Below are 23,546 nucleotides of genomic sequence, written 5' to 3'. Positions count from 1 at the left end.
CCTTCCCATGGTCATCGCCACCTTGCCTCATCTCTGTCGTCGACTCATGCTGCTTTGCTTCTTGCCCGCTGATCGTCGCTGCATCCACCACAGTAGATGCAGCGACGGTCGATGGCGCAAGGAGGAGGCAAGGTGACGACAACCATGGAAAGGGAGAGATATGAGATAGGTGACGGCCATGGAAGAGAAATGGAAGCAATTGCATATGGTATGAGTGTGGGAGACATTTTTGTCATTTTGGCATGCTTCTGTCAATCGATGGGTAAGCCTTTCGAGCAAAATAATATGGTTTGTGATTTATAAGCATTAAGAATAAGGTTTAGGATTTTGCTACTTGTGCATACAACCTTATTTACAGGTTGACACACACGATATATCGTGATATTTTGACATCAAAATATCACGATATATTGTAAAATTTTGTTTACTCTTTTTTCTGTCTCCCATTCTCTTGCTCCAGCAACCGACCCTCTTGTCGTCGTCACTGCATAGAAGGAAGGTGTGTAGTAACGACGAGAAAAATGATGCAGTAGCAAGAGACAATTGCTAGAGCAAGGAAATGGGAGATAGAAATATTTTGTAATTTATTGAGGGTATTTTCATTATTTAAAATTTGTGTGATAATCAATAAGTAAGGTTGTATGTACAAGTAACAAAATCTCAAAGATCATGTGTTTTCACTCTCATAAAATATATATATATATGTATATATTTTTATAGTGTCATTGTGTACGTATCCCTTGGTTCCAAAAGTCAATTGGGTGTCAAGGGTGAGTTATATTAATTCTGTTGGTTGTTGTTATATATGAAAATATATATCTATATATATAAGTAAAAATAATAGGTAGAATTCATATTTTTATCACTGCATTTTCATATTTTTTCATGTGGTTTCTTGAATATTTTATTATTTTAATTACACTTTAATATTATATTTTAACATTTTTTAATTAATAATTCAAACATTTCATTTTTTTTATTACACTTATGTATTTATATTTTTAGATTAATTTAATCCACATATTTTGATGTATAAAAAAAAAAAAAACTCAATTTAACCCTAAATCCCAAAGTTAATTTAATTATTTTTTTTGTATACATCAAAGTACATGGATTAAATTAATTTAAAAATATAAATAAATGAGTGTAATCTAAATAACGAAAAAGTTTAGATTATCATACGAAAAAAATATCAAAGTATAGGGATTAAATTGACTAAAAAATACAGATATAATGGTGTAATCAAAATAATAAAAAGTTTGAATAATCATAAAAAAAATGCAAAAATAAAGGAGTAAAAATATGAGTTACATTAATTTGAAGATGTAGGTATAGAGTTGTAATCGAAATAATAAAAAAAATTGAATTGTCACAAAAAAATATTAGAATATAAAAAATAAAATAATTTAAGAATACAAATATGGGGAGGCAGTGAAAATAATGATAAATTGGGATGATAAAAAAAGAGAGGGACAAAAATAGGAGTTGGTTGGAAAATAATATATCTATAGAATTAGAATGGGCCTTGAATAAAGGTAGGGGATTCAAATGAAAGGAGGGCAGAGCGGACAAAGCCAAATCAATCAAATGAAGTCAAGGCAAGGCGGGAAACCATTGAGAATCTAGTTTCGTATTCTCATCTCTCTGCTTCTGCTTCTGCTTCTGCTTCCCCAAACCACAACTATCTCCTGTTCGATTTCTGCATTTTTCAGTCAAATCCAGCAGAAAGAATGAAAGAAATGCAACAAAACAACGAAAGAAAATTCTGAATTCTGAATTCTGAATCTGCTCGTCATCGCGCTCTCTACTGTTCCCCTCGAACAGATATGGCGAGGACCAAACACATGGCTCAACGGAAGCGAAATCGCCGTCAATCCGCCTGTACACCTCTCTCTCTCTCTCTCTCTCTCTCTCTCTCTCTCTACTGCTGCTGCTGCTGCTGCTATTACTATTTTCTGTTCAATTCAAACCCTAACTGTCTCTCTCTCTCTCTTCCTCCCCCCCCCCCCCCCCCCCCCCTACTCTTTCGAAAGCCACATCTGCAGCAACCAGCACACCACCGCCTGCTGCAACACCTTCGGTACTGTCTCTTTGCCTCCTTCTAATGTTATCTCTGCAGCTGAATATATGTGCATATAATCTGTACGCGTGCATATATGTAGAAGTTACCAACGATTATGAATTTTGTTGTTTTCCCTTTTATCAGGCACCTACGAGAAGAAGCCCCCGGGGTGAGCCGTTGAGTGAGGGTCTTTTTCCTGTTTGTCTATTTTTCTTTTGCAATGGTGTTATCTGGGGCTGGGAGTTGAGCATTTGGTGTTTTTCAGGTACAAGACATGAGTCAGGGAAGAAGAAGAGGCGGTATAGGCAAGGGACGGTGGCGCTTCGCGAGATCCGGCATTTCCAGAAGACCTGGAAACTCCTCATTCCAGCTGCTCCTTTCATAAGAACTGTAACACCTCTCTCTCTCTCTCTCTCTCATGATTTTATTATTGTGAAATAATTGGTAGTCTCATACGTGTTTGTTTGAAAATTCATTTATGTTGTTAATGGTCAGTATTAACTGCATAAACGCTTTTGACAATACCATATCAGGTAATTTTATTGTTAAAGTAACTTTTTCAGTCACTGTCCAAACACATAGCAACACCAGAGGTGACGCTGGAACACAATCTCTTCCACCAACAATAGAAACTAAGGTGTTGAAACCATCTTACTACATTTCTTACATCATTAACAAGAGGCGTGTAAATGCTGAAACCAAAATGCACAAAGAAAAACGAAGTAGTAATATGTGACAAAACACTGTCGGTAGAATTTCACCCGGCAGCAACATCTAACCTGTGAGAAACGGATAATCTCATGAGCTGAATGATAGTCACGCAAGGAGAAAGAATCCTTTCCTCTTTTCTTACTGATTTACTGCCTGGTTTGCGTGACTCAATGCTCAGCAACACTTGGCTTGGAGCTTAGATTTTAGCAAGACACTATTTCATAGAGCAGTTCCTTCCACCCAATTTGCCATAAAACCCAAATTTCTTTCTCACAGCTCCACCCAATTTTTGAGTCCTGCCCTAAACTGTTTACAATTTCACTGGGTATTTTAGGTTTTCCCTGTTACTATTGATCATTATTTCATTGCATTCTACAGTTTTAATCATGTTTAAGGGGTATCCTGACTTTTTAATGCCTTAAAACCTCAACTTGCACCCCCAAATTTGATCATTAGGCTTCTCTAAGTCATTTGAGGATGTTTTGGACCTCGAAGGCTCATATCCAATAATGACCATTTTACCTCTGGGGTCATTTTACCCATTTCCCCTTCTAATTCCTTCATTTGTCTCCAATTACTTTATTTTGCCCAATTACACTCAAATTTGAGTTTGAAATTCTTTAAGGTAGGCAGTAGTTACGATCGAAACAAATGGGAGGAGTGACACAGGGTTTAGGGTTTTAGGGTTGTGTGTCACTCGAAGATTATCTATGTAGGAGAAACAATCAAATAGCAGCAGAGGAAGCTTCGTGACCAAGAAAGGAAATAACAGTGTTCTAAAATGCGGCCTAGGCATTAGGTGGCCCTGACTAAGTGCAAATCGGCACCCCTAGGCGTTGGGCCTGATTGGTGCCTAGCCGCCTGGGTCGCGTGCAGCCTGGGCCGATTAATCTTTCCTTTTCTCTCTCTCGTCGGTCATCGCTTTCTTGTTCTCTCTCTCAGCGCGCACCGCCTAGGTCGTCTCTCGTGGACTTGTCGCTACGGCCGATCTCATCGTTTCTCTCTCTCTCTCTCTCGTCGCTGATTTCATTGTTTCTCTCTCTCTCTCTCTCGCCGCCGATTGGGCCGTTCTCTCCTTGCTAGTTCTCTCTCTTCTTCCTCCGGTACCTATGTCCATCTTCATCCTTGTTGCTTGGAGCTGCCTAGCTGCTAGGCCCCCATCTGGTGCTCGACTAGTGCCTAGTGTGTTTTAAAACACTGAGAAATAATCACATTGCATGCACAGATAGGATGATGTTATCTGCTAGAATCAATCAAATGTATGGTTTGGCTAGAGCAATGACAAGAACAAGAGGAAGGATCTTTCCGAGATGATAACAGGGACCAGAGGTGATCCCTGCATATTTGTAGTGTCTCTAGAATAACCAAGTCACCAGTAAGAGATGGAAGTTAATTTGTTGTTCTGAAAGAAAAGGGAGAGTCAGAAGTCTTTGATAAAAGCAAGAGAAGCTATACAAGGAATTGTTGCTGGCGTGGGTAATAAATGGCGTTGTCACAGAAAAAAATTGGGGAGAGAGTGAATCTTTGATTTCTGGACAACCAAAGACGTTGAATCTTTCACTAGAAAAGGTATAGTATGAGTTGGGAACTTGGGATTTGCTGCTAACTGGTTCACTGTTGAGGATAACACGATTTATTGGATTATCTTTGCTTTGTTGATCTGAATGAGGGGATAAGAGGAGGTTGAAAAAGACAGCAGAACAAAATGCAGAACTGCAACAACATACCAAGCCTCCATCCATTATACGGGGTTGGCTACATCAATTCTAGCTTGCCAATTATTTCTATTTATGCTCTTATATTCTATAAGGTAGAACAGAATGCAAAAAAAAAAAAAAAAAACCATAGGATTGAAAAATGGCCAGAACAAAGAAGCTGAATGATCGGAAAGTTGATCCTCATAGAAAAAAGACAAAACTAGAGGGGTGGCTCTGATACCAAGTTAGAGAAAGATGACCAGAAAATAAACTCTGTATTTTCTATATATCATAATGGCTGCTTTAAGTCATATTTATACAAAGATCAATCTCAAAGACAAAATAATCCCATTCCTTAATTTCTAACTCTATATCTAATTTGAGTTGGCATTGGGATATCATTTCAATCGCATATTTAAACTAATCATAATCTTTATTTTAGCAAAATTCATACTGGCTAAGCTTACTGTACCTGCCACTATTAATATTGAATGATAACGTGCACAAAAAAATAGGATAAGTGCAGCTACTCTGCCACTTGAAACAAATATTTTCTTCTCCCCAAGTATATTGGTTAACTAGAGTTGGTGTAAGTGATGAAACTTGCAGTATTAATCCAACCATATAATGATTACCTGTATTGTGGGGCCTTATTCAAACTACCGGACTTTGAATGATTGATAGCTATATATGGGACACATGTTTTTATGGAAATGTACATTTATAAGGACTGGCACAGTATCTACGGGATCAGGAAAATAACTTCAACAACAGAGATTAGGGGCATTAGAAAATACTAAGGCCCTATGTTCCTGATATGTACTGTTACTAATATGTGTGATGTTTATCTTCATTTGAAAGAAAACCATATAATAGTACGCTCTTTCCAAATTCCAGCAATTTTAAATCCATTCTTTATGAAGTCAATTTTCAGAGCACACAGGCACCAGATTATCTTTCTGGTTTTGCATACGAAATGATCCACATTTTCACTATTAGCAAGACATGCTCTGGAATTAGGCCCTTGTATTTGAAAATTTGTTGTTTCTACAATAGGAGGATAGCAGGGGTTCAACCTGTATGCTTGCCTGTTCAGGCCCAAATTGTAGGAGTTTCACAAAAAACCCATTTTTTTATGAGGTTAATGAATGGAAGGTTTAGCAAAATTCTTATACCATGTAGTCATGTTATCTAATCCCTTTATATAGCAGTGTCGTGGAAAACTCTCTTAGGATGCCTTCAAGTGCGTGTCAACTCATCCCTATATGAATATTAGAATTTTAAATCTAATTTTGTCCACATGTTTTCTTGTTGTGTTTACTATTTGCACAACATGGGTTATAACGAGTTTACAAACGATATGGTCACAAGTTGAATCCATGTAGTCAACCAGATCTAGTGGGAGTAAGGCTTTGCGTCTTGTTTTTGGTGTTTGATATTTGTTTGTTTGCATACATCTGATCTTATTATTTGCTTTAACTGCCTTAACTTATACTGGTCTTCTCTTCTGTAGGTGAAAGAGATTAGTAACTTTTTTGCCCCTGAAATCAGCCGGTGGACAGCTGAAGCTCTAGTGGCAATTCAGGAGGTATTGTAAGCTTTTCCACTTTATTAGTGCATGGAAGTGTTCCCACAAATCAGTGCATCTAAATAGGTGGTGGTGATGTGTAATGATTATATCTTTAGACTTAGTTGGTGCGTTTACTTCCTTAAGTTTGTTCTCAAACTCGTCCTTGTTTTAGTTAGTATCCTCTTAGTCCGTGGCAATCAAGCAAGTATTGTTCTAGTTAATATAAATAAACCATTGAGGCTTCAGATATCCAAATGCTTTTGGAGTTTGTGCATTGTTCATTCCAATATTACAAGTAGCTCAGATAGTATTGATTGGATTAATACATAATTATCTCACTTTGTATTTTTTCGTTGCTGTATAATGCAGGAGCTTGGTTTAAATTTCCAAAGTTTTTTGTAGTTCATCTTCATCATTTTGAATTTTTGATCAAAAGTATAGTTTTTTTTTTGTGTCCACACACTCACAAAAAACCTTAATCGGCTGCAAGCAACTGATAAACTAACATAAGCAGCAATCACAAAAAAACCTTAACCAGCAACAAGCAACTGATAACTAACATAAGCAGTAATTAGTATCTTACAGCATTATGATTTTACCATCACATCGGCATCTATAAGGGATGAGTTCCTTGTGATTTCACTCTTAATTTCCTGCAAGTCTCACATTTCTGTTGTCATGCTGCTGGCATATCACTTTCTAATTGACCATCAAAGACTAATTAGTCATTCTAGTTTTCCCTTTTCCTCTTATCTTTTGATCATCTCTCTCTCTCTCTCCCCCTCTCTCTTTCTTGTTTCCTGCACTTAAAGCTTGCTGCGATTAACTTTCCCACAATGCGTGTTCTCAAAATCATCTTAAATTGTCTTAATGTATTTGTTGGTCTGTCATAGCATGTAGAACATACTTTATTTAAATGAAATGCAACTATTTGCTGACCTATAAAGAAAATACATTTTGGATATTAACTTTTTGCATACAAGAATCAATGCTTAACCATTCTCAGTAGGTTCATAATGTTTGTTCCAACAATCTCATGTGATTAGGAAGCCCACTTTATTTTGTAAAAATTGTGGACTAGGTCCTACTCTTATAATGCATGCTGTTGGACCCCGCCCTTATAGGATCTGCTTTTGCAACCTATTTATGAGAAATTGCAAGGGAAAGTCTCTTGTATTAAATATTACAGCATTTAGGCTTTCATTTTCTTTTTCACATGCCCTGCTATGTACTGAATTGCTCATTACTAATCACAGCCCACTTAAACATGGGCCCGTGCAATTCTTGGTGGGGCCCATTCAATATTAGCCACTTGTTTAAATTCCATTAGTTGAGTTGTTGGCTTATTTAAAATTCAATCACTTACTTTTATGACTTACTATAAGACCACTTAAATCATCTCTCAGGACCCTTAGTGATTTATCTCTTGTTTCCTACTTCAATTTTCACTGAACCATCACAGTTACTGTATTCTGTCTTAAATCTGTTGATAGTTTCATCAAGATTGTCTGTAGTCCTGTCTCCTCGTTGATAGCATACAGCTTTATATCTCAACAGGTGAAACCAGAACTCTTGGTTTCTCCGTCAAATTTTGTAAATTGTTGACAATTCCCAAAATCTGTCAATTGTCCAATTTAGGCTGTTGACTTTTTCAAGCTAAGTGTTGACAGCATCTAGCTGACTGTCAACCAAACCGAGGCATCTGTTGGTAGTTGCAAAGAAACTGTCTAGAGTTCTATGGACATTATCAAATGTTTACTCAAACTAATGACATATCCAGCTTCAGTGTCAAGTGTTTTTAAGCCCATTTTAACGATCAACTTCCTGTTTCCTGTTTATTTGGGACTAAATGGTCTCTTTATCCTCATCTTTCATTGCACCATTAAATCCAAAAGCAAACAAATCCAGTGTACATCCTTTTAAGAACATAATTAAACTAAAAGAAACATCTCAACTTACTTAAAACATGCTAGACATTTAACCTTGTTATAAAAAACAAAATTGAAACTAGTGTTGTTAGAAAATACCAGGATTCAAACAAGTACTTCTTAACCTCAAATCTAGATGCCCAATATCCAATAATGTTTTTCTTTTCCCCCTATGAATGTTTTTGTATTTGAAGGCAAATCTTTTGGACCCCCTAATTTATGATGTCTTTTGGAGTTCCTAATTTATCATCTTGGGTGGCCAAACCTATTGGGTTTCCAACTCATTAACTTAAACTAATGTGCTTAACTTACCTAATGTATATAATTTAAATCATTGTTCAACAATCTCCCACTTGATTTAACTAAAACATTGTTGCACCTCAGTTTTATGGACATCTAGGAAGTAATGTGCATAAGTGAAGGTACCTTTTAAGGTTTGAACCTTTACATGGTGAACCTTAACATGACCCTTTCTTTGACCTCTGGTGGAAGAAGCAAGACCAAAGATTCATGGAATCAAATGGACACTTTATACATTCATGTTAGAAAATTGGAATTGTTACTAGTGTCGTCAGGAAAAACCAGAATTGGCACTACTGTCAAAACTTTTGCTAAGAGGCTTGATTAGCTTTGTGAAGATAGTCAGAGACTCCCACTGTGCAAGGGACGAAAACTGGAATTGTTACTAGTGTCATTAGGAAAGACCAGAATTGGAACCAATGTCAAAACTTTTGCTAAGAGGCTCAATTAGCTTTGTGAAGATAGTCAGAGCCTCCCACTGTGCAAGGGATCCAACAACTCTATCTTTGGGATTAAAATTAAGCTTGGATTCAATCTTGTTCCCTCACAGTTTTGCACTAACTGAGGGGAGCCAAGTACTTCTCAACCTCTTATCTAGATGCTCACTACATAGATGTTAAAGGCGCGCCTAGGTGCAAGGCGCCTTAAGGCGCCAATTCGGCGCTTTGACTGGGCCGAGGCAATGTGTTTTCCTAGAGGCGCGCGCCTTGGACGACGAGGTGCCGGGGCGTGAGGCATGCCTTTAACATCTTTGGCCTACTGCATAGATGTTAATTTTGCCTTTAATTTTTTGCATTGTTTGGATGATTTTGCCCTGGATGTAAAAAAGCCACCAACTCTCTCTTTTTAATCCTCTCTCTTCTGTCTCTGCAAACACTGCCCCCACCTCACTGTCCACCATCATCTTGTCTAATTTCTTCTTCTTCTTCTTCTTCTTCTTCTTCCTTGTTCTTCTTATTCTTCCTGGATCTGATTTCTTCCCCTTTCTTTTCTCTGTTCCAACGCTGCGACATCTACTGCCGCTGCTGTCATTCACCTTCATTGTGACTTGCTGCCACCACCACCACCACTTCTTCTTCTGATTTGAACCCAGAAGATCTGGCTTTTAGGAATGAAATCAAATCTGGATTTTATCTTCTGCTTCTAATTTTTCTAGTGGCAATGAAATTAGATGGACCCACCAGGTCACTGGGATGAGATGAACCCAGTGATCTGCTGAGTTCATCACACATGTGATTCAACACCCTAGCAAATTGGTGGAGTGTTGAATCATCCCCAACACACTTGGTCTCCGAAGCCATCACTGAAGCTTTATTTTTAAATTTTTTTATATAGACATAATATATTTATGTTTGTATATTATATATAGTATTTTTACAATGTTTGAGACTTTGAGTTTGAACTTTGATGATGTTTCTAGTTTAGAATTTGCATGATGAATGAATCAACTTTGATGTTGTTAGTTTAGAATTTGAAGATGATGAATCATGAATGATATGCATGTGTTATTATTGATAATTTGATAGTTGTTTATGATTTTATCAGATTTTGAGTTTTTTTTTTTTTTCACAAAGGTGCGCCTTGCGCCTCGGGCTCCAGGACCCTTTGCACCTCAATGCGCCTATCGCCTTTCAGAACTATGGCTCACTATTTTAATGGTTGGCTTTAGATATTTCCATTGTGAATGTTGTTATATTTCATGGTAAACGTTTTGGGCTTCTTAATTTATGAATGTCTTCCTAATTTATAGATGTCTTTTGAAGTTCTTAGTTAATTTATGTCTCTTTGGATGGCCAAGCCTATTGGGTTTCCAACTCATTAATTTAAAGTAATGCACTTAATTTCAATCATGTACCTAATTAAATCATTTTCCAACAATCCCCCACTTGATTTAAATTAAGCATTGTTGCATCTCAGTTTTACAGGCACCTAGGATGCCTGCACACAAGAAATGGTTCTTTCAAGATTTGAACCTTTACATAGTGCTAACACACCATGGTTGTTTGGAAACTAAGTAGGCAATCTTGAACTTAAGAAACAAACAAGAACTAAGTGGATAGACCTTGAGCTCAGAACTCACATTTGATCTTAAGTGGATAACCTTTGAACTCAAGAATCTGTTAAGGAACTAAGTGGATGAAACCTTGAACTTGGGATTCATCCTTAAAACAATCAGGATTCATCGGCATATATTGTAGGATGACACATCATAATAGACTTATATTCTATTTCAGTTCTGTCTTTGCTGGTCATAGAAAATCCAACACATACACAACACTAGATCTGAGGTGATTTTGGCACAAAATTCAAGGCCTCATGTAATGCTTGTTTCTTTAGTTTCAGTAAATAATTTCGAGAGATACTTTTTCCACAGGGATGTCCATAAAATAACAAACAAATTGTAGGAACCTGAATAATAACTTTAAACAACAGTGAAGTCTGTAAGATTGACTTAAACAACTGCAGGTTTGGTTGTAATCTACTCTCTACTTCTTCACTTTCAGATTCAGCCACTTGGGTATGATATCCTATATGTCCTTTGACATGCTTAAAACTAATTACAAGTTTGAAGAAATGAAATGAGATATAATATTACAATAAAATTAATATGAATATACATTTCTAAAGCGATATTTGGAACTTTTGTTCATATTGTTTCCCAACACAAATGCCTGAAATTGATATATCAGTTAGATATGAAATACTGAAAGATATTTCTTACTATAATAATTGCATTTCTTGGAGCTGGCTCATTTTTTAAAAGACTATTTTATCGATTTAAGTTCTACTTGACATCTTGGTTTTGGCATATATGGGGATTATAATGGTGATGTGGACAACCATATAGCTGCATTGCAACCTATGGTCATGGGTTCAAACCATGGATGGAAACCTCACTTACATAAGTTAAACTTCATAATGTCTTATCCTCCCAGACCTGCCTTGATGCCTTTTCTACTTTATGGATTTATGCTTTCACAAACTATTGCAGTCACTATTTGATATAAATGATGCATGCTTGTTGCACTTAATATTGGTCACTTTTTGTTGTTCACTTTAATAGGCAGCGGAAGATTATTTAGTTCGTTTGTTTGAAGATGCAATGCTATGTACAATCCATGCAAAGCGAGTGACACTCAGTAAGTGAGATTAAATCGATACTAATTCTTGGAGATATTTATTATATCTTCTCCTGATATGTGCTTGTTTGTTCTTAGTGGTTATGAGCGAAAGCATTAGTTAGTTAAAATTAAAACCTTGACAGAAAAAGAAAACTTGTTTAATTAAATTCAAAGAGTTCTGGTATACCTCTGCAAAATGTTACAGCTTTGAGTTATATGTAGATAAATCCATTATATTTATAACTTTTTATAAGAAGTACCAGAGATAATTCCATCCTCTTGAAGAAGAGAAGAAGAGAAGAGGATGGAATGGAGGAGATAATGAGCAAAATCTTTTTTCAAATAATCAAAGCTAAAATCTGATTACGTCATAAGCCTGTCTATTATCTGAAGTCCCAACGAAAAGATAATTATCCTAACTACAATTATCTCAACAAAATAATAAAAGTAATAAAAATTAAGAATCTAAATTTAAATAAAATAAAGTAAATCAAAACTAAATATCCTATTAATCTCCCCCTTTTGAAGAGAAACGTGTCCTCAATTTTTGTGGAGCCTTACTGCTTGATCACCCAACAGTAAGGCGTTTGGATGACCTTCTGTTGCTGCCCACGATATACCCTGTTTGGTACTTTATTATTATTTATTAATTATTTCTACATTTTATGGATGATTGCAAATGCATTGCAAAACATAAACAATACACTGCACAATCTGCACAACAATCACACACAAGAGAACACAGTATTTATAGTGGTTCAGTGCCACTCGCCCCTACGTCCATTCAACAAGATCCAACTAATCTTGCGTTCTACTTACTGCCCATGAGGTTTCACCCAAGTTCACCTCATAATCTTGTACACCCCTAGATTCCCAGACTCTAGGCAGGCACACAAGCCCAGTGGGAAGTAACCACTTGCCTCTCCAAACCAATATAATTAGTGTATCAATATTACAAGCATGCCCACTCTAATGGACAGATAATAAATAAAACAGTACAGCAAATTTAAGAAATGTAAAACAATAAACTTTATAGCAGAATCTGTAAGATCAATATGCTTGAAAATTCTCTGTTAGATTGATATAACTTCAGCTCAAGATCAATCTCTTTTGGTATTCTTGGCACAAGAGAATAGGAATTACTTGCAGAGAGAATGTTTAGCAGAGAAATCTTGAGAGTTTTAGTGATTGTATGAATATGTTGTCTTCCTTGGATGTTTGGCTTCTATATTCTTCAAGAAAAGTATCCAAGTTCAATGTATATGACCCGTGAATGTCTAAAGAAGGAAAGCACACAACTTTAAATTTCCCGGATATTTTTACCATCACACATCTAAGGGCTTCATCAACAATCACAAGTCAACTAGTGTTTTGATCAGTCAATCTCTGTTGCATTTTGTTTTCAAGGCATGCATCCATGTTATTGCATGAGGGATTTCTGTGCATCTAATAGGAACTTATCTAAGAATTCCCCAGTTATTAGTTGGGGGGGGGGGGGGGGGTTCGAATTATCATATTTAACAGTTGTAAGGTGTGAATCTTAAGTGCAGAAGAATTTAAGCTGTTGCTGTTTATTTGATAAAAAACATTATCCTATCCTGGTCACAGTTTTAAGTTTTTCATTTATTTCTTCTTTGCATATTTCTTGAACATGGATAGTGTTAGGGAATGAATCAACCGATAAGAAAACTTGGAACAAAATCACACACATATGACCTATTTACGTGGTTCGGCAAAGAATGCTTATGTCCGTGGCCGCGCTAGATGTTTTTTCGCTATTTGAGAATGTTACAATTATAAGAATTAACTCACATATTTATATATGAAAATTAGGGCAAAAATAGAACTCCTAATTTGAGCCTATTTAGGTTTTGAGGGGCTCCGTACCTGCTTTGCGTAGGTATCATAATGGAATCAGGCTCCACATTTCCAACATAAAGGTGTTGGAGAAATGCATACTACAGATCTAGGCTTTGCAGTTTGAGTCCTCAAATAAGTGTTCTTTGAAATGATATCCTGATGTTCATTTGTGGCCCGCAATTTATGTTCAGTTTAGATCTTTTTTCAACAATGGTGATCTGCTATTTTTATTAGCATTAATGAGACCTAAATTTTTTTTTTTTTTTTTGGCTTTTCTTCTCACAGTGAGAAAGGACTGGGAGTTGGCTCGGCGGCTTGGAGGAAAAGGGCGACCTTGGTGAGAGCATCAGATTGGTTACCCACACTAGCAGTGGTGATTTATCCAATTATGGAATCTCAAGCTATATTTTAACAGCAACTTCATATCTGGCAAGATAAAATAGTTGGAAGTAATGAGGAATCCTGGCCCTTTAGATATCATTACCAATGCATGCATTGCTTCCCCAATACGCTGCAGCGTTATAAAGAACTTTCATTCTCTGTTTTAGTGAAGATTCAATTTGCTTGCCAGATGTGATAGTACAAGCTTTCACTGTAGAACATTTCAGATTGAACAGGTAGGCAAGATTCGGGCAGAAACTGCGAGGCAACATATGGTTTGTGCTGGCAGATGTGTAAAGAGGCTTATCCTTATAACTAGTAATTCATTCTAGTCTTCCACCTCCTGGTTCTGCTTCTTGGTTTATTTTATACTTGGAAATTGAAGTTCAATTACCTGTGTCATTTATTTGAAAGTTTTGTGGTGAAGGGGGTTCAGCTAGAGTTTTAGTAGCATTGGGATTTCAAGTCCTATAAGATTGAAAAATTATATGAGAAGACTCCCAAGATATTGAGTAGCCCTAGGAGATTTATTAAGGGCATACATCTTTGCATATTTATAAATTTGATAGTATGGATGAATGTATAAAAAAATCCCTTGTTTTCAATAGTTTGTCTTATTCTTCATCATTTGTAGTAAAAATTTCCCTGCTATTAAAAAATAGAGGGTGAGCCATGGTAGCAACGGCAAGGTTATTTAGAAGAACAAGACAAGGCAGTTAGTTAACAAGCTAGAACATAAAGTGACTGGTGTGAAATGTTTTTATTAAAGTGAAGCATAATACAAATGGTTTTGTGTGAAGAACTCAGGCAAGGGTAGCTACAAAGGGTTATACACCAAAGTTGTATTGATTATAAAGAAACATTTGCTTTGGCAGCTGGCTTGGGTGCTATGAATTTATCATTGCATCGGCAACACAAAGGCTGGTTGTTTTATCAACTTGACATGAAATCTGCTCTCTCTTGATTGGAGAATTGAAAAAGGAAGTTTGTGTTGAACAATCCAGGATTTGTGATTGAAGGTGGGGAAAATATAGTGTACAGTTTGAAGGAAGCAATGCATTGGTTGAAGGAAGCTCCAAGAGCTTAGTATAGTCAAATTGACAATCACTTTTGTATTTCTGCTTGTAAATTCAGTTACTGTAGTGGAAAAGATTTCAGGAAAAAGCAAAAATGAGGCAGCCTTTTATGTTAAGCATGGCAATAATGAGAATGCTGTTTTTGTTGCATTTTAGGTTGATGATTTGGTGGCCACAGGAAAATAGAAATTGGTTGAAGAATTCAAGAAGGACATGATGCGAGATGGAATATAAGGCTGACACGGGATGGGTAAGTAGGTTATCGTTTTCATGGCCTTGGCCAGTGATTGCTTATCCTTGTTCCCTGCTCCTCTGTTTTTGCTGGATACAGCCACACAGCACTCTTCTAATGGCCCCAAATCAGGACAGATTGAGAGTTTGAGCTCATGGGTTGATAGTTTGCTTGGTTAAATGTAACAGTAGTGTTTTTAACTGTGTTTGGGATTGGGAGAGGGGGGATGGAATGAAGATAAATGGAAGGGTTCACTTTATTTGAGAGAGATATTATTATTAGTAATGGGGCAAGGAACCATTGATATTGAGATACGAGATTTAGGTAAATATGTCAATAGCAGACTATGATATTTTTTTAATTTAATATCTTTTGGTTTGGAGTTGCTTCAATGATGTGACAGTGACAGTGACTAGGCTTGTCTATCCCTTTCCACAAAAAACAGAAAAACAATAATACCTGATCCAAATTTCCTTCGTTTGTTATACATTATGCCATGTATGCTAGCTAGCTAGCTAGCTAGCTGTCATTCTATTCTCTAATATTTAAATTTGATATTATTATCAAATTTAAATATAAAGAGACTTCCCTCTCTTGAAATGGGCTGTCAGTGTAAGAGATGATGTAGGAGCGGGGGTTGCAGAGTTGCCGTTGATGTCACGAAGAAGATAGGGTTTGTGATTTTTTTTATTTAATTAATTTACATCAATTGTAATTTATCTATAATATAATAATATTTTATTTATTGTATTCCTATATTATAATTAATATTCTATTAATATTAATCTTGTAATGTTATTTTTAATTATATATTTATTATTAACTAATATAATTATTTGAATCTTAAAAATGAGACGTAATAAATACATTTTATGTGAAAATAAAAAAAATATATAAGTAATTTTATTTTGAGAATCTTTTCAAGAAATTAATAATATTTCTTTGTTAATAATTATTTATTTTCTAAAAAATATTAACCCTTTTTACACAATAAATATATGTGAAAAATAATGAATTAATTCTTTAAAGATAAACATTTTAAAGCTATTTTAAAAATCATTTGATAATATTATAAAAAAATATTTTTTTTATTTAAAAACGTATTTTTGTCGTAGAGAGTCACGTCATCTCTCAATTGGATAAACAAAAAGGGAAGAGATAAACAAAGAATAATTCGATAAGATTATAAATAATACTAAACTAATCCTTATCTAATGACAAAAGTTTCATCAGATTCTCTTTCCTTTTGTCTCTAATCAAACATCAATTATGGCGTCGCCAGCCTTCAAAAGTTTATTTATTTATTTTTATTGTTAATAATCCCCAGTTGTTAAAGGCGGAAATTAAAAGCAAACTAATCCGATAAGATTATGAATAATAGTAAACGAATCCCTGACTAATGACAAAAGTTTAATTAGATTCTCTTTCCTTTTGTCTCTCTAAGCAAACATCAATTATGGCCTCCCCCACCTTAATTCAAAAAGAAATTCAAACTATGATCAAAATGCTTACAGAAAGCAATACGATTGGTATTATCAGTACAATTTTTGTCCTCCTATTAATACTATAATAATAATAATAATATTAACAACAGCTACAATTAATACTAAACAAATTTTGTAAAGACATTATTACCCAAATCGTACATTGAATTTGGGTATAAATGCATCACTCACAAAAATATATCCAAATATCATTTTCGTTGTAAAGACGAAGAAGCAGGACTTGACTCGAAATCGTACATTGAATTTGAGTTTCTGAATTCTCTCGATTGTCGATATTCAATGCAATTTACGGCAAAATCCTGCTTTAAAAGCTGCCTACCTACTCGTCAAGAACCCTATTTTTTTTCTTCTTCTGGGTTTTGTGAATTTGGGTCCATTTGATCGAGACCCAATGGTAAGGTTCTCTGTGATTGCTTCCTTGAAGCAAGCTTGTTACTACTCATGTTTAATTTTAATTTGTCAAAAATCGCATATGAATTACCACTAAAATGGTAAGTCGAGTGGTTTAATTAAGCACTCCCCCGGTGGGTTTTCCTTGGAAATTGCGAGTCTCCCAACCACTTTTCAAAGTTTCAACCACGATAAAAATGTTCAGTTTTAGGGTACAAAATTACCGTCAGTGCTTTGTGTGCATGTACTTTAATGGGGGCTTTGGGCTTCTTTTTATCTTTTGACTTTCTAATTAACCTACCCATTTAGCTAAACTTTTCAAATTTTAGTTTTGACATGATAATTGTTGGATATATATACATACATACATACATATATACACACATTGCATTACCTACCCCTTCTGCTAAAGTTGCCCAGTCGCCAGTTGCCATTTTAAGCTTGGTCCCTGAGAAAAACAGCTACCCAAATGGTAGAATTAGACCAATCAACTCCAAGTGATATATAGCTGACTAATTAAGTTTTTAATTGGGACTAATCAATATTGCAAATGATGTGACCTTTGGAAGCTACCCTTAGGACGGACTGCCCTGCCCTGCCCTGCCCATAGATTAGGCACTAATTACAATAGGAGAGCATGCTACATCATAGGATTAGGGTGGATTAGACATAAAGAGAAGGAAACAAATTAGGATTGTCCACCACGAATGGTGGCATCTCTCACTGGACAGCAAAGGGCAACAGTGTCATTTCAGTCCGGGAGTGAACTCTGAAGGGAATGACTGTGTAAATGTGTTTTATGTTCAATCCAAAGGTGAAGAAATAACTACAAGTCAACACAAAGATATGCTTTGTTTGTTTGGTAGGAATAACCGCTCCGTCCATTCATTCCAACCCCCCTACAAAGCTCTTCTTTCTATAAATTTCACGCTTTAAAATATATAATAATAATTTCAAGGCTTCTCTCTTCCTGTTTCGAGGGCATTAAATGACGATCTAAAATTTTCTCGGGAATCTTTCTCCTCAGTTCTTCTTCTTCGATCAATCTTCACAACCCATCATCATCCTCAGTCACAGTAGTACTCCAACAACACCATGCTGCGGGATAACCGGAAAGCCAAGCGACTCAAGACCACCCACAACTCTTGCTGCTCTGAAGGCGAGTGAGTCTTTCAATAATTTTCTTGCGTTTTCCTTCACTTTCCGTCAAAACCCACCCCCACCCTTTTACTGGGTTATTTTCTCTTCCTCTCCTCCTCTAATGGGTAAGTCTCCCTAACTCGTTTCAGAAGTCAGCAGCATTGAGTGGGAATCCATAAACATGACCGAGCAAGAGGAGGATCTCATATGTAGAATGTACAAGCTTGTTGGAGACAGGTAATTAATTCATCCACCAAATTTGTCCATCACCTGAGCCGTCTTTCTTCAATACTTCAATTTCTTGTCTTCTTTTAGCGTTAATTCAATAACAATTAAAGTTCAAACCCCGAGACGAGGCCATGCAAGTACTTGCCTTTTCAAGAAAAAAAAAACACAAAGACAGAGAAACAGACACAGACGCCTGGGCTGGCAAGGTTTTCGCTGATAAACGCCGTGCCTTCAGTACGGTCTCCAGTTGATCAGAACTTTTCCCCTTTAAGGCCAGTAGTAAATATAGAACTGGCAACTTTGCTTTAAATTCATTCATCATTACACATTCTTGAAACCCAAATGTTTGTTTGGTAGATTTACTTCATTTGGATCAATATTTAATAGTAATGTCCATGTTCTAATTCTTACAGAATTGTGATAAAATAAATAAAGCCAAACTGCACTTAAGTGCATTCTTGAGCTAATTAATTAAAGGACACATATTATTGTTTCTTTTTGTTTGGTTTTGGTTTAAAACTAAGACTGATACGTGGAGATAACTCTTTAAATTTAATTTTATTTTATTTATGATTGTGTTTTTATCTCTTTAGGTTAGATGAGAGATAAGGGGAAGATAATTCGATAGAAACACAAAAAAAAAGGAGGAAAAACTCTCAGATTAATCTCTATTTGATGGTGATCAGTCTTATTAAGGGATTAAGATAGGTTTAGGGGAATCTCAATCTTAGTATGACTCGAGTTGTGTTATCAATAAATAAGCATAATTAGTTAAATTTCGTGTGTGTCTTATAACTTAATTAACGAGAGTACTTATGTGTGCTGCAATCAATTGTATGAAATTGTGAGACTAATTTGATTTAGCTAATGAATTATATTATTATTCTCTCCTTAATTATGATAAGATCTCCTTAATTAGTCCTTATTAATTTCATGTCTGATAATGGGATCCTAACTAACGTGATGAAATGAAATGCGATCAGGTGGGGACTGATAGCTGGGAGAATTCCAGGGAGGAAAGCTGAAGAAATAGAGAGGTTTTGGATAATGAGACATGGGGAAGGGTTTGCCAGCAGAAGAACAGACCCACAATTAAGCAAGAACACTGCTAAATCTTCCTAAATAAATTAATTAGACTCCCTTTGGGTTTTTTTTTTTTTTTTTTTTGGGGTTTTCAATTAATTAGTGTAATGGAGAAATTAATTCCCTTTCTTCTTTAGTAATTAGGTAGCTTTTATTTGTCTTTCTTCCTTTGTGTGTAAAATTGTTACTTCTTTTCACAGTTGAACCAGATGGCTTTTTCATTTCATTTTGTTGCAATCTCCTGGTCCTTAATTAATACTCTTAAATTATCATTTATTTCGGGTCACATCAAGTTTGATAATTTTTTTTATAATATATCGAGTATACCCTATAAAACTAGTTATAAAATCAGTTTTGTTATATAGTTCAAAATATTAGGTAGTCAAATATTAATATGAGCAAAAGACGAGCGTAACGGAGATGAACATACTAAGATGGATATACGACCTTATAAGAAAAGATAAAATTAAAAATAAGATTATTAGTAATAAGGTAGGAGTACTGCTAATTGAGGAGAGGAGAAAATGAGAGAGATTAGACTAAGATGGTTTGATCATGTGAGAAGAAGACAAAGAGACGTTCATGTGAAGAAAGTTGATGAAATGAAATAATTAATAGAAAAAAAGAGGTAGAGGCAAACTTAATAAGATTTTGAGAGAGATATTAAAGTTTGATATGGAGTGCATGGGTTTATATGAAAATATAACAAAAAACATAAATATATAAAAGTTTAAAATTCATGTAACTGACCCCATATAGTGGAATAAAGACTGGATATGTTGTTATTGTATATCAAGTAAATCCTAAACTCGAAACATCTTTTTTTAACAAATATATAGAGTTAGCATATATAGTCAATATTTCAAATTAAACAAAAACTTACATTAGGAGTTCTTTTTATTATGAGTGTTTTCATGAGTGCCCTTGTTGGGGAAAGTCTTTAAATTTTTTTTTATTACCAATAATAATACTATTAAATGGTTAAGTTTTATGGGTTTTACTTTCATTTAATTAATTAAAATTTTAAGTAATTGTGGATGATTGATCATGATGCGAATGACTTGTCGTGTTATTAAGCAGCATTAATAAATATATCTTATTTAAACAAAATGTTTTCGTTATGTTTTATTTCTAATAATTAAATAATTTTATTAATTAATTAACTAATTTAAAAGATGATATATTTATTATTAATTAATAAAACTATTTAAATATTAAATATAAATATAATAAATATATAAATAACACCCGTCATTTTCAAATCTTTGCACGTGAATCCAACCTCACGCAATATAAATAATTTTTTCGGATTCTCTTTTAATAGCGTATCTATTAATCAACGTCATTTTAACTTATCGTCAATTTTTTTACTTTTTACTTTTTCAAATATGCTTTGAACTTATCAAGTACTATCTTGTCTTGTACAAAGGTATTTGGATTACTTTAGTCGTTGGTTGATGAATTCGACCTCCTTATTTAGAATAAGTATCTTTGTCATGGAAAAATTGATAGGACACCAACGAAAAAAAGAAAAAAGGAAAGAAGAGAAGGGGTATTAAGGAGAGAGCTTGGAAAATACAAGGAGCCCATGGTAATAACCAAATAATAATTGTCCACTTTTGACCATAAGGAGTGGTTGGGCATACTTTTTGTAGAGAAACAAATGATGACATGGAGATGCGTCATCTTTTGAAATGATGACCTTTTTAACTTTTGCAAGCTTTTGATGTTTTGGATTTGGCCCTCAAAGTATGTATGTCTCTCATTCTAACCCCTCTTTTTACCTTCACTTTTCTTAGGCCCCATCAGACAAGGAAGATCGAGTTGACCCTTTTGAAGTCTTATTGAAATTTTACTTTTATTAAGGATACTAAATTTTTAAATTTTTTCATCTTGTGTAATAAAATAAAAAAATAAGGCATTTTTATCTTGTATGTAGATAATTTTGGTTTTTACATATCAAATTAAATAAGGATCAAATTGGGCTTTTTTGAGCCAATTTCAATTGGGCTTCTTTTGGGCCAAGCCTGAAGGAACTAATTATGCATGCTATTAGAATGTTGGGTTGGGCTCAATTATACTGAAAATATGTTCAAACATTATATTAAGTTTTTTAATAAATCATTTTCGAGAATAGCTCGTCACAAGGACAAAATCATTTTGGAATGAATGCATACTAAGCATAACCAACTGATTAACATGTGAAGTTCTTCAATAAATTCCACATATGTACTGATATATATAAGAATGTCACGTCAATTTAACACATGTTTACTATATTATTGAGAAGATTCGTTGGGATCCCAAGTAATGAGAAGTTAGCCTTGCGAATCTTGCTACTGAAAGGAGATTGTGCTCAACTTTGAGATGATGATTCTTTTCCTTAAGGAATATGATAGAATGCATAAAAACTCTCTTTCACTCGTGAAACTTCGAATGAATAATGGCATAAGAGGGTTAAGTTGAGCAAATCATGGAGATGTACCCCTTTGAATACACTTGCAACTAATCCCCAACACCTTCAAACGATCGTGAGTTCATTTTTCTTGCTTTCAACTCAAAGACTTATAACTTGGTTTTCATCCAATTATAGATATTATGCTCATCCTAAACGTACTTTTTTTTTTCTCATTTGAGTTTTGGTACCGACTCTTCCCCGAATACATTGACGGGGCAGAAGATAGGGAAGGACCCATCCCCAAGTATATGAGATTTATCAAATATTTGTCATATAGGATTGAAATTGGCCATTCCTATAAACAAGCATACTTCCATTAGCCATCCCATTCCAATGTCACTGTCCACAGAGCCCCCAATTTGAGAAGTTCGCCATTTTTGTGAATGCCAAGCCAAGACTATAATCCTTCAGAGATTTTCTTATTTATTTTCTATTTTCCTTTCATATTTTATCCACAAAGATCAATTATTGGCTGACTGATCAATCTTCAAACAAAACCATTTATTTGTTTTTTAAAAATGTTATACTTATAAATAAATTTAACAAATAACCCCTCATAAACTGATAAAATTCATAATAATTTCACTCAAAATTTACAATAGTTGATAATAATTTTAAATTTATTATTAATTTTGAATAAAATTACTATGAATTTTGTGTATGTCATGTTAATTTGTGAGAGTTATTTATAGATATAACATTTTTCTTATTTTTTTTCTTTTATGTGCAACACCAACGTTGTAGTTGGCTAACAAACAAAAAGCATAGGCCATAGAACTTTACCTATCACAAAAATTATATCAGAAATGCTATTTGGACACTCATGCATTGATGCATGGTATTTTATCTCGTGTTATTATAAGGTAGTGTTTGTTAACTAAGATATGAGATAAAAAATGTAAGATATGGGAATCATTTAAATTTTTTATTATTTTTAATGTGTTTGTTAAATTTATCTGATTATCTCTGAAAAAACCATCACATGACTCTTTATATGACTTGTTACAGATAAATTTATTTGATATTTTACAAATAAATATAAATTACGTATATGTCCTTGTATAAAAGCACTTATTAATTGTTCTCTGTTCATCTTCTTCCTCGAAAATTACTATTCATTTTCTTCCTCCCACCATTCGTCTGGCCATCGATCTTCCTTGCCTTTCATCTTCTTCCTCACCATCGTTGGTCTTCTTTTCCTCTTCGCTTCACTGTTCGATGACCGCTAATCTTCTTCCTTAGTTTTCTGCTCGTCCATCCACTAGTATTTCTTTGATCTTTTTCTGATCTCTATGGTTTCATCAATTTTCCTTTGTTTGCTGGTCTGTTTTTTTATTTTATATTTTATTATTTTATGTTTTGGCCATTTTTAATTATTTAAGTGAAATTATTGTAATTTCACCATAATTATTTCTATTTTTTAAGTTTTTAAATCTATTTTTGAACATGAATTTAAAAAATAAAACATTATTTTAATTTTTATTTCTATTTTTTTATTTTTGATAATTCACATTAATTATAAAACACAATTTTAATCATAAATTTGTTGTTAATGTTAACATATAGTTTTGAATGAATTTTGTAATAAATATATTTTGATAAAAAAAAAAACTCTTATTTTGATGTTTATCATATACATTTAACAAACATATAAAAAGAAAAAGTACAATTCTCAATTAATTTTAAAAAATTTAACAAACATTCTGATAGCAATTTTTGAATGCTTTTCAATTTTATCTTGATATTCTCTTATTTTGTTCATTTTAACAAACTAATTAAATGTATAATATATGAATACATGAG

General features: G+C 34.3%; 2 protein-coding genes across 4 annotated transcripts; both read left to right on the top strand.

Moving 5' to 3' along the window:
• Positions 1–1,534: 1,534 nt before the first annotated feature.
• On the top strand, positions 1,535–14,838 carry LOC127814003 (histone H3-like centromeric protein CENH3). 3 transcript variants are annotated; one of them, XM_052355208.1, is made up of 8 exons: positions 1,535–1,881; positions 2,034–2,080; positions 2,207–2,243; positions 2,328–2,452; positions 5,984–6,058; positions 9,843–9,926; positions 11,333–11,408; positions 13,536–14,838. In XM_052355208.1, exons 1-8 carry the CDS (start codon positions 1,827–1,829, stop codon positions 13,589–13,591), a joined length of 555 nt encoding a protein of 184 aa, XP_052211168.1. In that variant the 5' UTR covers positions 1,535–1,826; the 3' UTR covers positions 13,592–14,838. The 3 variants fall into 3 exon arrangements, with proteins under 3 accessions (XP_052211168.1, XP_052211169.1, XP_052211170.1); XM_052355209.1 differs by having other exon boundaries at positions 1,536–1,881; positions 2,207–2,231; XM_052355210.1 differs by lacking the exon at positions 9,843–9,926 and having other exon boundaries at positions 1,538–1,881; positions 2,207–2,249.
• A 2,953-nt stretch (positions 14,839–17,791) lies between these two features.
• Positions 17,792–19,557, top strand: LOC127787089 (MYB-like transcription factor ETC1). Its single transcript, XM_052314948.1, has 3 exons — positions 17,792–17,993; positions 18,124–18,211; positions 19,186–19,557. Exons 1-3 carry the CDS (start codon positions 17,930–17,932, stop codon positions 19,322–19,324), a joined length of 291 nt encoding a protein of 96 aa, XP_052170908.1. The 5' UTR covers positions 17,792–17,929; the 3' UTR covers positions 19,325–19,557.
• The last annotated feature ends 3,989 nt before the right edge of the window (positions 19,558–23,546 follow it).

Source organism: Diospyros lotus, chromosome 12, assembly GCF_014633365.1.
Source record: "Diospyros lotus cultivar Yz01 chromosome 12, ASM1463336v1, whole genome shotgun sequence".
Classification (NCBI taxonomy): domain Eukaryota; kingdom Viridiplantae; phylum Streptophyta; class Magnoliopsida; order Ericales; family Ebenaceae; genus Diospyros; species Diospyros lotus.
Note: the sequence above shows the minus strand (reverse complement) of the source record. Positions and strands in the feature narration are given on the sequence as shown.